Source organism: Phalacrocorax aristotelis, chromosome 2, assembly GCF_949628215.1.
Source record: "Phalacrocorax aristotelis chromosome 2, bGulAri2.1, whole genome shotgun sequence".
Classification (NCBI taxonomy): domain Eukaryota; kingdom Metazoa; phylum Chordata; class Aves; order Suliformes; family Phalacrocoracidae; genus Phalacrocorax; species Phalacrocorax aristotelis.
In genome coordinates this window covers 153,877,005-153,890,873 of record NC_134277.1, presented here as the reverse complement: position 1 = coordinate 153,890,873, position 13,869 = coordinate 153,877,005, and the positions used below count along the sequence as shown (strand labels likewise).

At 40.3% G+C, this 13,869-nt stretch overlaps 1 protein-coding gene across 7 annotated transcripts in view; it reads right to left on the bottom strand.

The window, feature by feature from the left end:
- COL14A1 (collagen type XIV alpha 1 chain) overlaps nucleotides 1–13,869 on the bottom strand; it is a 126,169-nt gene that overhangs the window by 17,230 nt on the left and 95,070 nt on the right. For all 7 annotated transcript variants that reach the window (XM_075085694.1, XM_075085693.1, XM_075085697.1 and 4 more), the window contains 4 exons: nucleotides 11,804–11,857; nucleotides 11,309–11,404; nucleotides 8,935–8,988; nucleotides 7,682–7,735 (listed from right to left, as the gene is read on the bottom strand). In XM_075085694.1, coding sequence (XP_074941795.1) covers nucleotides 7,682–7,735; nucleotides 8,935–8,988; nucleotides 11,309–11,404; nucleotides 11,804–11,857 — 258 coding nt within the window. The remainder of the gene's footprint in view (nucleotides 1–7,681; nucleotides 7,736–8,934; nucleotides 8,989–11,308; nucleotides 11,405–11,803; nucleotides 11,858–13,869) is intronic.

The window sequence follows — 13,869 nt, the reverse complement described above, 5'->3', positions numbered from 1 at the left end:
CCAGATGTAGAAGAAAATACAATGTTAATAAAGCATTCTTGCAAATTAACCAACGTGCACATTTTGTATCCACGTGCTATAAAGCATAGGTTTCTAAACAGCCTGGTGATAAGTGAATTCTTTAATTACTACACTGCCTAAAAAACAGAAATAATATTTATCTCTGGCTCAAGACCAGAATATGGAGGTAAGAGTAGAAGGAAAGAGAGTTTGAAAATGTTTATGCTGACATACAGAACAGAGAACTTTCTAGGCCTCAGTATCTCATAGAGCTGCAGAAAGAAAATGCACATCTTTTTCGTTTCATGCTTTTTTCCCGAAACTTTATTTCTGACACAGTTTTAGTAATGACTATAGCATGAACAACTAGTTTTATGCTTTACACAGTTTGGAAACTATGATTCAAACCTGCTATCATGTGGCATAAAAAACTGGCTGGGGAATATTATCTGCCATGTACCTGGAAAGGATTTTTTTTAAATTCCACCAGAAGGGGGTTTCAATGATAAAATAAGCCACAGAGTCAACACATATTATGTCATCTATGCATCCTTAGACTTGATAAGGAAATACTTTCCTGTTTCACAGTGTAGCCAGGTGGCTCCTGAAGCTTCAAGGACCAAAGCAGCTCCCCTATAACAGTAAGAACTAAAGCAAAGATAACAGCTAAGTGGAATTGAAATAAAGATTGCAGGAGTGTCTCTATCACAGTAGTTTTAAGACATATACAGAGAAAAGATTGCAAGCCTAGCTCAATTAAATAAATTGGCAAAGGAAAGTGTGTTCAGTATTAAAAATTGGTGTTTCTAGAGGAAACAAAAAATAGTATAAGGAACTTTGAAATGTATTAAAAATTATAAAATAGGGTTTCAGATATTCTCTGGAAGAAGCATTTAGCTGTGAACGATGTTTTGAAAAATTCAGTTATAGCTGTTTTATAATAACATGGAAGTCCCTAAAAGATAATGCAAACTAGACCTATTTTTGTAACAGTAAAACATTCAAGAAGTCTGATACCTTCATATTTATATGTTACACTTTTTAAAGCGAAGATTTAAAATCTCCATTTATTTTTGACCAGTCCTAAAGCAGGATGAAAACTGGTTGGACCTTCTTAAGGGCTTAATTCAGCTAGGAGGAGGGAAATATACAGCTCTCCACCAACTTCTAGGATCTACTGTGGATTCACACAAACTTCTAAAGAAAAATAATGCTGTATGTCCATTCCTTCTCCCATCCCAGTCAAAGAGTAGAACTAACAGTAAGAGTTATATTTTCTTTGAATATATTTCACAATTTCTTTCTTCTGAGCAGTATTCTTACTCTTGGCTGCTCAAGAGTCATCTCCTGCCTATTCTCCTAGGATTCGTTTCTCCTGGCACTGGTGCTGTATTGCTTGGCCACAAAAAAATCGCCTCCTACTGTATTTATTAGATGTGAAAATTGCTATTTATAAATGAAGTCAAAGACAGGTTTGGTTCAAGAAAGAATATGGCACTATCTATTCTCTCATGCAGGTAAAAGACCAAAGTTATTTGCTTGTGCTGCCAACAGGGTTTGAAGATGATGTTACTCAGACCAACCAATGGCCAGAGTGGATCCGAGACTCATTCTGAACTTGTGAGTAGTGAGCAGAGGAGATTAGTAGGTACCAGGAAATTTGCTGGAAGACTGGGAATCTATATCTTCTGGCTCTTTCTCACATTATTTTTGGTCTGTGAAATGTAGAAGAAAATACAGCACTGTGAGAATTCATGAAGTTGTATTTGAAGCACTGAAGCCTTAAAGATGTTAATTACTCTCCCTTTATTGAAGTCTCTTTGCTTAACCGTCTCCAGAATGACTGGGGGAATTACATAGCACAACAGCACTTTCTCTCTGATGCATTCACATCCAGGATAGGAATGACTGTACAGAGCCACTGAATCTCCTGCATGGAGCTGCATGCCCACTAGCAAGCTGGGACAGATTGTGATGTGTGACCTCAGATGTAGGGCAGTTTAGAATCAAGATGCATATTATTTCGGAAGGTTAACTTAAATCAGGTCATATTTTGCTAATGGCATGAAAACAGTTATGGAGGAACAGTGTAGAAGCCACAGAATTTTTTATAAGGGATTTTATCTGCCAGAATACAAATGGCATCACAGAATGTAAGCACCACCTAAATCCCTGTAAAGTCTCCAATCTGCTGAAGTCAGTGCTCCTGCTGACCTCACTACAAACTCTTTAGCTTTTTGTAGCCTGGAATTTATTTGGGCTATTTGTGGAGAGGCGATTTTTCCAGTAGGACTAGATACCGGCAAAATGTTAACTGAAGCTACTGAGCCCAGGCTTGAAAGACTTTCATGTACAGCCTTTAAAAAAACAACTGCAGCCTGGGACGCATGACTGCCTCATCCTTCTTTTTCTTTTTCAAAAACAATTTTCCTCCTCTCAAGATAAACCACAGCGACCAGAAAAATATTACTAAGCACTATCTCAGTGTATTAGTCCAAGCTGTAGCTTGCAAAAGGTTTTGCACCAACATGAGCTATTTTAAATCAAAGCTAACCCAGAAAGGAAGCGAAGACGTGGGCATTTTTTTTGAAATATTGCTCAAAACACACATCCTTTATTTAATGTTGACTTAGTGTTCCCTCTCTTCCTTGTGAAACTACCAGTGCCATCTACAAGCTGATAGTCTGAAAATATTTTACTATTAATTCTTCATAATTTAAAACTTAGATTTCTTGCATATCTTTTGTTAATCAGTCATATTTCTCCTCCAGTATTTGCAGTGTGCTGTTAAGATTAACATCTGGAATATAATACTCCTTTCCCTTGTGTATCCGAGTCCCTTTGACTATGCCTTTGCTTGTAAATTAAACAAGTCCTTAGAGAAAAAGAAGTGACACAGCTCATATTGACATACATAACTGCATTTTGGTGGCTTTGTGGAAAAGAACTGGGTGTTCCTAGGGGCAACAGGTCAAACACAAGTTGTCAGCATGCTGCTGCGGCAAAGGCAGCCAACCACACACTCTAGCTGTAGCATTACAGCCAGCAGGTTCAGCTGCAGGTTCAGTAAGTGCTCCTTCACCTCTATCAAGCACTTTTAAGACTGTCTCTGGAGTGTTGTGTCCAGTTTTGGTCTCCCCAGTACAAGACAGACTGACATATTGGAGCAGGTCCAGCGGAGGGCCATGAAGACATTCAGGGGCTAGAGCACAGGACATAGGAAGAAAGGTTGAAATAGGTGGGTTTGCTCTGCTTGGTAACCTTAGTGCTGTCTAAACTACCTGACCAGAGGTAAAAGATGCAACCAGACTCTTCCCAGAGGAGCACAGCAATAGGACAAGAGGCAACAGACACAAGTGAAAATTATGATTAGATGTACAGAAAAAAACAATATTACAACGGAAGTGGTTAAATTAATACTGTCATGGGTTGCCCAGGGAGGTTGTGAAATCTTCATACTTGGAAGTGTTCAAGACTCAACATGAACCTGAGCAACCTGATCTGATCGGACCTGTTTTGAGCAGACTGTAGCGCTAGATGGCTTCTGAAGGTACCTTCCAACTTTAATTTTATTATTCTACAAAGCCCACTAGAACTCTGCCCATCTAAATTCCCTCCTGGAAATGGCTTCTGATCTATACTATCCCCTGAACAATGTCCTGAAAGAGTTGGCCCAGCCCAGCACTTCCAAGAGGAATGACAAGCATTACACTCCATAGGTCACTAGCCAACGCTCAAAATCATGTTCTGGCAACATCTAATTCACTAGCCTACAGACAAAGGCTTTGCATCTCACAGCTGGTCTCTTTGCCCTCCTGCTCTCAGAGTGAGCTGAACAGGAGCCATTAGGACCTGAAGAAATGTTTGAGACTGAAACACCCCCTCTGTCAGCTACAGGTATCTTACTGCAGACCAGTGTCTTCCAACAGGCAGCATTGGTCAATGCTTCTGGACTCCAAACTAGCTGCAGCAGCTCAGCAAGGGAAATCAATCCCTTGACAGTTTAACTCTGTGGTCCCACCCCTAGCAGAGATATAGGGAAGCACATCCAGCAGAGCTTCCTCCAGAATTTTTTACCTTGCTGAGGAAGAACCATGCCCCTTTGCCAAGGAGAAGCTTGGCCAGGAGAAGACCCCCCTGGGGGAACCACAAGGTGACAGCAAGCAATAACATGGGCACAAGACATATGAACTTCAGAGTCAGAACAATGGAGATCCCTCCCTACATCATGTCATCCATCAGAGCATGCTTGCCACTCAGGATGATATATTAGGCTTCTCTTGTTGCAGCTGTGTAAATCTGTCCTCTCACATGGCCTGCACTTGGCAAGCAAGAACAGAGATTGCAATTATGACCTGACCTGGGATAGTGGCCATGGAGATATGGGAAAGGGAAGACTTTTCCTCCCTCTACCTACGCATCTCAACACAGGTCAGTTTCAGTCTGCTTCCAAACTTTATACTCTTGGCTGAAAGAGATGAACCAAAAGCACAGGAGAGTCTAATTACTGTCTACATACTCATCGAAGCATCATGTTGGTTTGGATTCTCTCACATGTGAATTCAAGCTCTATCTTTCAACATGATATGCTTGGGAGAGTTGGTGGAGAAACAAAATCTGGTCTCTTTAGTAAAAACCTTCTATATTGCCAGCTACAAATATGGGACAGCAAGAGAGGACAGCAACCAACCACAGCCCCAGCCATTAAACAAAAAGAAAACATTTTCTACTTTATAAAGCCTTTTATGACACTCTCTTATAACTAGAAGCTGATGAAAGGGGAAGGGACTGTTCCTCACGTGGAGTCTGAGATGTAGATTTAAACCAGTAACCAGAGAGGTATAAAATATTATCATGCATATTCAGAAATGTTGCTTTATTATCAGAGAATGTATTTTTTACTCTAATTCAACCTTCAAACAGTATTTTTATTACATCCCACTCTTTTTCATAGGGAGAGTATTTCATTACAGAAGACTTTTCTATGAATTCACACAACTGACAGAGGGGATGCTCTATAATCTTAACGAGGTACTAGAAAACAAGAAAAGCAAATAAACCAGGGACTAAAAAGTAGAAGTTCAGAAATACAAAAGAACCTTTATAGACTAATTGTTGAACTAAAACATTAAGAGGGAAAAAAAGACCTTTTCTCAACTGATTTCAAAAATAGAACTGAAATTATAAACACTAGAAATCAAAACAAAAAGGAAGGAAAAAGAACTGTAGAAGTGAAGTGATTCCAACTACCAGCAACTGGAAGGAAAAAAATCTCCATTCCAGGACTTCTTCAATCTAATATCACATTATCCCCAGTTCAGCAAAGTTCTCAGAGATCTCCCAATAAATATCAGCCCCGTGCTTACCTCCCATTAAAATCTGTGTGATTTAGCCATCTGTTTAAGTGTTTTACAGCCCTGGTACCACTATAATTAAAATATTTCAATGAACAATAAATACCAAAGAGGAAATGATAGCTAAGCGAAGAATAACAGAAAATCTTAGTTCTCGTAGTATAATAGCTGTAAAATAGTTTGGCTTCTTGGCTAACAGGAGGAAGCCCAACAAAGGGAACATTATACAAAAAGGTAATTTACTGCTCAGGAATTTTCCAGGTCCCCTTTGCTGTTGCTGCCGTTATGCCCTTTAGAATTATGCCTTTCTCAAGTGTTTGGCCTTCAAAGAGACTGCAGTGAAATCACTGGTTTGAACCTTCACCCATTAAACGCAATTTTGTGTTGTCATAACTTCAGAGGAATCAAACGAGTTACGACACCATAAAATTAGTATAACAATTATTTGTTGCCATAGAAATAATTACTGCTGGACAATATTGCATAAGGGTAGCAGAGAGACAATAACGGTCTAACAGACCCAATTTTATGAGATCTAGGTTGTTTATCCAGCTCCTTTGATTAACACCAGAAGAAAGTGAACACATTACCAAAGCATTATTACCTTATCTATAAAAAACAGCAATCTATGTAATCGCCCTACCTTATTATAGACACTACTGGGGTCTTCTACAGAATAAGCACTGCATGACCTTTCCAGGCTGTATCAAAAGCCTTTGCTGCACTAGTCTTCCTGCTGGCTTTTCTCAGAAATACCAAGTCTCTGCAACAATCTGCTGACTTCCACTTGTGGTAAAACTAGACCACTTCTGAACTGCTGGCTGACATCAAGACATGGCTGAGGGCCTCCACTGCTAAATATAACGTTAGCTACAGAGTAAAGCAAAAACAGAGAGCTCTCATCTCCCTGAATTGCAGAATGCTTACTGTCCCTCGCGATCAGGAATGCAGAAAGAGGGGGCACATACCACTCACATATACAGCCTCTAGCACCAAGTCACCTCAACCTGGCCATGACCAAGATTAGACCGCATGGTTGCAAAAATCCAAATTTCCACCAGGCTCCAGGTCTTTATTAACCTGGGATGAACAGGACACACCAAGCTTGGGGAATTTAGGGGAAAAAAATTCAAATACAGCCAAAAAGAAGACATTAGAAACATACAAAAACAAGCTTCCATACAGAAGAAGGCATCACAGTATTATAAAGTAGTATATAGGAAAAGGAATACATTTACCTTCTAATTTCACCACAACTTAGTTGAAAATTAGAAGGCTATTCATCTGATTAGGAGGTTATTCATCTGATGATAATGTTGTGTAAATTTGCCTTAATAAAATTACTTTCTTTCCTTGATTTTAGAGGAAAAAACACCTATGCATTGCCCAAATTCTACAGTAAGTTCAGTGGAATTACTTCTATACATAAAGATGTGTCAATGCTTAAATTTGTAAGTGAGCTCAAATACACATTTTGCTATAAGGATTTTTTTTATATATAACAAGGTCTCAGGTTAATGTCAGAAATCCACAAGGTCCAGATTTCTCTAAAGTTCAAGTTACATTAACAGATCCAAAAAAGGATCATGAATATGTAAATCTTGTTCAAGTGAAACTGAAAAGTCAGATTTAATAATGAACTTCTGCTGTAGACAGAAACCTTGTATGATGCTAACAATAACTTTCCAATGCCTGTCTGTCTAATAATGAAACAAGAGTCTCCCCAAGGAGGCAGGGAGGAGGACTTAGAGTTTTAACTGCACATGTGAACATGAAGATTTTTTTACCAGTTCCTAGACAGACTGTAAATATCCTCATTCGTTCTACCAGAAGCAGAATAAGGTTGACTAAATTTTTATATTATTCTTCACCTTTTCCTCGGGTCATCAGTTTCTACAAGTATTGGTTTACATTCAGTATTAAATTCCCTTGTAGTTGTCTCTGTTATTCATTAAATAGTTAGAAAGCAAATTTAGATCACTACATTGTATTGCGTGCTAATTATGTGCCATTTAATCAACACTTCATTTTAAACATATAAGCAAGTAGGCTATTTGGCACTGCTGGACACTAGTGATACCTACTCCCACCAGATGCATTAAACACAAACATACTGCATGGCTCCCCATTACTCACCTAGTATTTCTCAACCCTGATCTACCAGACGGAAGGATACTCCACCCTACCTCCGTCTTCTCTGCTGATTGGCAGGGAGATACGGGTCTCCAGAAATGACAGAGTACAAGTGACAAACTATAATAAATCAACCACGCTGGGAACATATCCATTATAGAATGGATACTCTTAAAACGTTCATTTTACCTTACCCTTTGACCTTGAGCTCCATCTCTTCCAGGTGAACCTGATGCTCCTGGGACACCCTAAGCATTATAAACAGAGGACAAATGATGAGATCAGGTTAACAGAATCCAACTAAATCACTTTCCAGTGAAACGGTATGACATGCTTTTGGATAAATAGAACTAGGGAGTTCAGTAATGGATGAGGCCGTAGAAGAGATTCAGTCAAGGTATTTCTGTGAAATGAGGGATGGTTAAACATACATTGTTAAAATGCACCAGCTTCATAACCCCTCACTACAATCCTCTGTTAAGAACACTGACAATTTCATCAAGTCTGGCTTCCTGTGCCACTAAGCTGAAGAGAGCTTGATTTCCTACATCATTGTGGTGTCATGTCAGTGTAACTCCACTACACGACATCAGTACCTTAACCTAAAAATGCAATCGCTATTTCTCTCTATCATTGCTAAAATGGAGTCTGTAACCATGTTGTTTGAAGTCAGTGCACCAATATCAATGGGGAAGTCCTGCCTGAGCAGGATTCCAAGTTATGTCCAGCAGTTCCCCATTGTTCAGATGAAATATCACTTTCTGGCTCATGAAAGCTGCAAAGCAGCAGTCTGGGACCATTATTGCAGTGGTCAGAGGGCTAACAAAACTGATTTATGAGGAAAAGCTGTATGAGTTTACTATCCCTAGCATACATGAGAAAGATGGGGGAACCTGGTAACAACCAACAAATACTGAGGGATATAATCAGCAAAAGAGCAGAATCTGAAAAGGGAAGAGCAAATGACCCTGGAAAGCAGCAATAAGTTGGAATGCAGTCTCCAGACTACATACCAGACACCAAACTGAGTAAGATTTGCCGAATACTACAGCTTTTTAAGATGTCTATCTTGTGAAAGATGGCAACAAAAAGATCAAGTGCCTTATGTGTCCTCCTAGATAACTCCATAAGGAACTTCATGGGTTTAAAGTGAAAACAAGCAGATGCTAATTATTCACTGGGTAAGCAGACATCTAGGAGTGAATATGTTTTGACAGAGACCCTATTTCAGTGTCAAATAAGATCAAGAAAGTAACCAGCTCTTCACATTCTGAATGATTTCGTCGCACACCAGCGTACCCTAGATTCCTGGTTCTAAACCTCTGTTCAAACTCACCCCAACAACATGCTTCTCAGCTGTTTTGAATATGTGCCCTAAATTCACAACAACCTCAATTCAACATTCAGACTTAGCAAGTGACAGGTTAAACAATAACTTAGGGAATACCTGCAGGCCAGGAAAACCAAGGTCTCCCTTGTCTCCTTTTTCACCTGGTGGCCCCTGCAAATTAAGAATCACAGATAGTACACCAAATACATGGTTACCTTCCTATTTTTAATAGTTCCTTTCAGCTTCTTTAGAAAAAGAAACAACCAAGCAACCAATAAGAAAACACACTACTTTTCCTGCTGGAAGCAAACCTACAGACTCTATTTGTAAAACTGTAAACGAATAATTTACAAATCTAGAAAATAAAGAAAATGAAACTAATCTTAAAAAAAACTTCAGAATTAACCTGAAAAACTATAGCTATTATGTTACAAAAAAGGTATTTATTTTCTCAAAATAAACTGTTTCTCTTCAGCCCTCAGAAGTATTTCCTATAATGCTGAAACCAAGGTATTTCTATGGAAACTAGACATGTTTCTACAGTACATATGCATGACAAAGATATACTTTTCTACATAATAAACTCATTTTAATTGAATTTTATGCAGAAACAATTTCTCTATCAAAAAACTATTCTTATAACTAATGTGTTCTGTATTATTCTCTGATGCACTGAGTTAAAAACTGGCTGGACGGCCGAGCCCAGAGAGTGGTGGTGAATGGAGTAAAATTCAGTTGGCGGCCGGTCACGAGTGGTATTCCCCAGGGCTCAGTGTTGGGGCTGGTCCTGTTCAATATCTTCACTGATGATCTGGATGAGGGGATTGAGTGCACCCTCCAATTTGCAGATGACACCAGTTTGCAGATGACACCAAGTTGGGCGGGAGTGTTGATCTGCTGGAGGGCAGGAAGGCCCTACACAGGGACCTGGACAGGCTGGATCGATGGGCTGGAGCCAACGGTACGAGATTCAACAAGGCCAAGTGCCGGGTCCTGCACTTGGGTCACAACAACCCCATGCAACGCTACAGACTCGGGGAAGAGTGGCTGGAGAGCTGCCTGGAGGAAAAGGACCTGGGGGTGTTGGTTGACAGCCGGCTGAAAATGAGCCAGCGTGTGCCCAGGTGGCCAAGAAGGCCAACAGCATCCTGGCTTGTATCAGCAATAGTGTGGCCAGCAGGAGCAGGGCAGTGATCGTGCCCCTGTACTCGGCACTGGTGAGGCCGCACCTTGAGTACTGTGTTCAGTTTTGGGCCCCTCACTACAAAAAGGACATTGAGGTGCTGGAGCGTGTCCCAAAAAGGGCAACGAAATTAGTGAAGGGTCTGGAGAGCCGGTCTTATGATAAGCAGCTGAGGGAGATGGGGTTATTCAGCCTGGAGAAGAGGAGGCTGAGGGGAAACCTTATTGCTCTCTAAAACTACCTAAAAGGAGGTTGTAGCAAGGTGGGGGTTGGTCTCTTCTCCCTAGTAACAAGCAATAGGACAAGAAGAAATGGCCTCAGGTTGCATCAGGGGAGGTTTAGGTTGGACATTAGGAAAAACGTCTTCATCAAAAGGGTTGTCAGGCATTGGAACAGGCTGCCCAGGGAGGTGGTGGAGTCTCCATCCCTGGAGGGATTTAAAAGAAGGGTAGACGTGGTGCTTGAGGATATGGTTTAGTGGTGGAATTGGCAGTGATAGGTTAGCGGTTGGACTCAGTGATCTTAAAGGTCCTTTCCAACCTTAATGATTCTATGATTCTATGATCAAGAACTTGCAGTTTTGGCAAATCACTTCATTATATTGTACAGTAGTATCATATAGATGGGGTAAAAAGAAGTATATTATACTATAGTAAATTTTTTTTAAAAGTCTAGCAGAAAAAGGTACGTATCTGCTACCTTTCAAGGCTTGTGTGTACCCATCTACCAGAGACGGATATAAAATGAGATTAGTGCTGCTAGTTCATTATTCTATCAATGTGTCTTAATGATGAAATTCTGAAGCTTATTTCGCAACAGCATTGCAAACTCCAGGTCTAATCATCAACTCTGATGATAGACTCTGTAAGTGTACTGAATACTATTGCTTAATTTTGGCAGCAAATGTGCTGTTCTTGCTCGGGTGTACCTTTCAAGTCAGAACTGATATGCAATGAGCAATACCACAACCAGAAAAAGGTAAAATATTAACATTTTGGTTTGGGGCCATGTTACAACCCCCACTGCAATTTATTTCACTTGTCTCCAGGCTTGGATACTAATACCTGAGTCACATTCAGCCTGCAATCAAATCCCTTCAGCTAACTAGAAGTTTGGATCCAAATAAAAACAGAAAATTTGGCATTGAACCCATATCCGCTATAGGTTACACTCAAACCTGTGATTTCACCTCAAATATTGAAATTCAGATTCTGATCAGGACACCAAAAGACTTTTTTTTGTCTAGTCTAAGATATGTGCTGTTCAAAACATCACAGGAAAGAATCCTATTGAATTCATAAGTCTCACTGGAAGCCCTTGAATAGAAAGTCCACTGGGTCCTTGAGGTCCTGGAGGTCCTTGCGGTCCAGGAACACCAATTTCACCCCGAGGTCCATCTGGTCCCTAAAGCAGCACAGAACAGAAGTTAAACTGTTATCATATGGACAAAGGCAGCTTCTGTTTGAAGTATTAAATACTAATAGACTCAAAAGCATCTGAAATATGAGTTAACATTTGATTGAGTAGTTAAGGTTTAATTTGAAACTGCCTGGTTGCTTTATAAATACAAACAAAAAGATTCATGCTGTGAAAGTAGCATTCGGAATTCTATATCTTTTATCAAATAACAAACAGGACAAGCAATTGTTATGAAAAAAGACACACCAAATGCCAATGGCATTTCACTATGCTTTTTCCTCAGCGACATCAGAGACAATCTGCAATTCATTTCAAGGCTTACATGCAGCAAAGATAAACCAAGAACCTGTGTATCTGTCAACTGTAAGGTGCTGTACAAAGTACCTTTGGACCAGGATCGCCACGATGGCCTTTGGCACCTCTGACACCTGGACCACCCTGTGAAGCACAAGCACAAGACCCGCTGAAAACTAAAACTCTCAAACAAACAAAACCAAAATCTAAAGAAGCCCAAACAGTTTTTTCTGAACTGAATCAGTTTTCGGGAATCAGTGAACATCCTGTCTATATCATTCCACTGGAGTAATTAAGCTGAGAACATACTAAGTGTGGCCATACACAGGAACAGATTTAAACACAGATGTGATTACATTAGAGAGCCAAGAATGCACACCACGTAAGCATCAAAATAACACTGAAAGCTACAACAGGGATGGAAATGTATACATGTGGTCACGGGTTCCCTTCCAGTTGTTGAAACCTCCTGGACATTTGTCTGTTCTCACCAAAATCACTACGTTGTTAAACACTGAGTTTCCAAGAAGGTCAACAGCATCCTGGCTCATATCAGAAATTGTGTGGGCGGCAGGACTGAGTGTTGCTAACATTTTCAGTTAACATTAAAGAAAAGCAAGACTCTAACTAGCAGTTACAAGCAGTACTATTGTGAAGCCATGAGCACTGGTCCTAGTGGTCGTGGCCCTGTACTCGGCACTGGTGAGGCCACACCTCGAGTACTGTGTTGGGCCCCTCACTACAAGAAGGACATTGAGGTGCTGGCACATGTCCAGAGAAGGGCAACAAATCTGGGGAAGGTCTGGAAAACAACTCTTACAAGGAGCAGCTGAGGGAACTGGGGTTGTTTAGCCTGGAGAAGAGGAGGCTGAGGAGAGACCTTATCGCTCTCTAAAACTACCTGAAAGGAGGTTGTAGAAAGGTGGGGGTTGGTCTCTTCTCCCTAGTAACAAGCAATAGGACAAGAAGAAATGGCCTCAAGCTGCATCAGGGGAGGTTTATATTGGATATTAGGAAAATTTCTTAACCAAAAGGATTGTCAGGCATTGGAACAGGTTGCCCAGGGAACTGGTGGAGGCACCACCCTTGGAGGTATTTAAAAGGCAGGTAGATGTGGTGCTTAGTGATATGGTTTAGTGGTGGAGTTTGAAGTGCTAGGTTAACAGTTGGACTCAGTGATCTTAAAGGTCTTCTCCAACCTAAATGATTCTATGATTCTATGCTTCCAATTACTCAGGAATATTTTTCAGCAAGGACAATTCCAGGATCTACTAGACTTACCGTGGTTAGAGCTAATCTTAGGTAACATACTCTTTTGCCCATTTTTCTCTTTTTTGCTTCCTTCAGTGGTGCCTACATCTGTTAATAATTTATTAACCAACTGTTGCCTTTTTTATTAGTATCGTCTGAGACACTGGAGTTGCATATATTTATGGATGACTGCCATGAATGTGTTTTGCATACACATGCTGCATGAGCTTTGTCCTCTAAGACAGCATAAAATATTTTTTTCACTTTTTTCAGATCAATTTCCCCCTTTCCCCATCTGAGTGTATTGCTTAATCTCTTAGGATATGAGCTTTACAGAGATGCCATCCTCCTCTGTACTCAGAAGGGACCTTGTACAACTAGGCACCATGACTGAATTGCACTCTTTAGAGGCTACAATAAGTACTTACAAAAACAGCAGTTATATTAAAGACAAAAATAGTAAATATGCTTATCATATTAAATGCATACGTAGTATCTATGAGGCTATAAATAGGAATGCCAATAAGAGAAATGTTTGGAAGTACCAGAGTACTCTTGCTCTTCAGTGAAGGTACCATAATATAGTCTTCATATGTGTGATCGTAGAGCAGTTTTCTACTCCTCATCCAAGCTCATTCAGTCTTCTCACTTCCATCCCACAGCTCTATAGCCTCGACCCATTCCATCACGGTCGTCTCCAACCCTAAAATCTCATCCCACGCTCTCCACAGAACCATGTTCCAGTTGCCAGTTTCCAAATTCCAGGTCGTCACATTTCTGCATTCCAGCCCAGTAGCTCCCTCTGCCCTTTCTCCTACCTCTCTCTCAGATTACAAATTCCTGTGCAAATACTCAGCAAAATAAGTGCAACTTCTTAACATAAAATCACACAATTTTCTCCCATT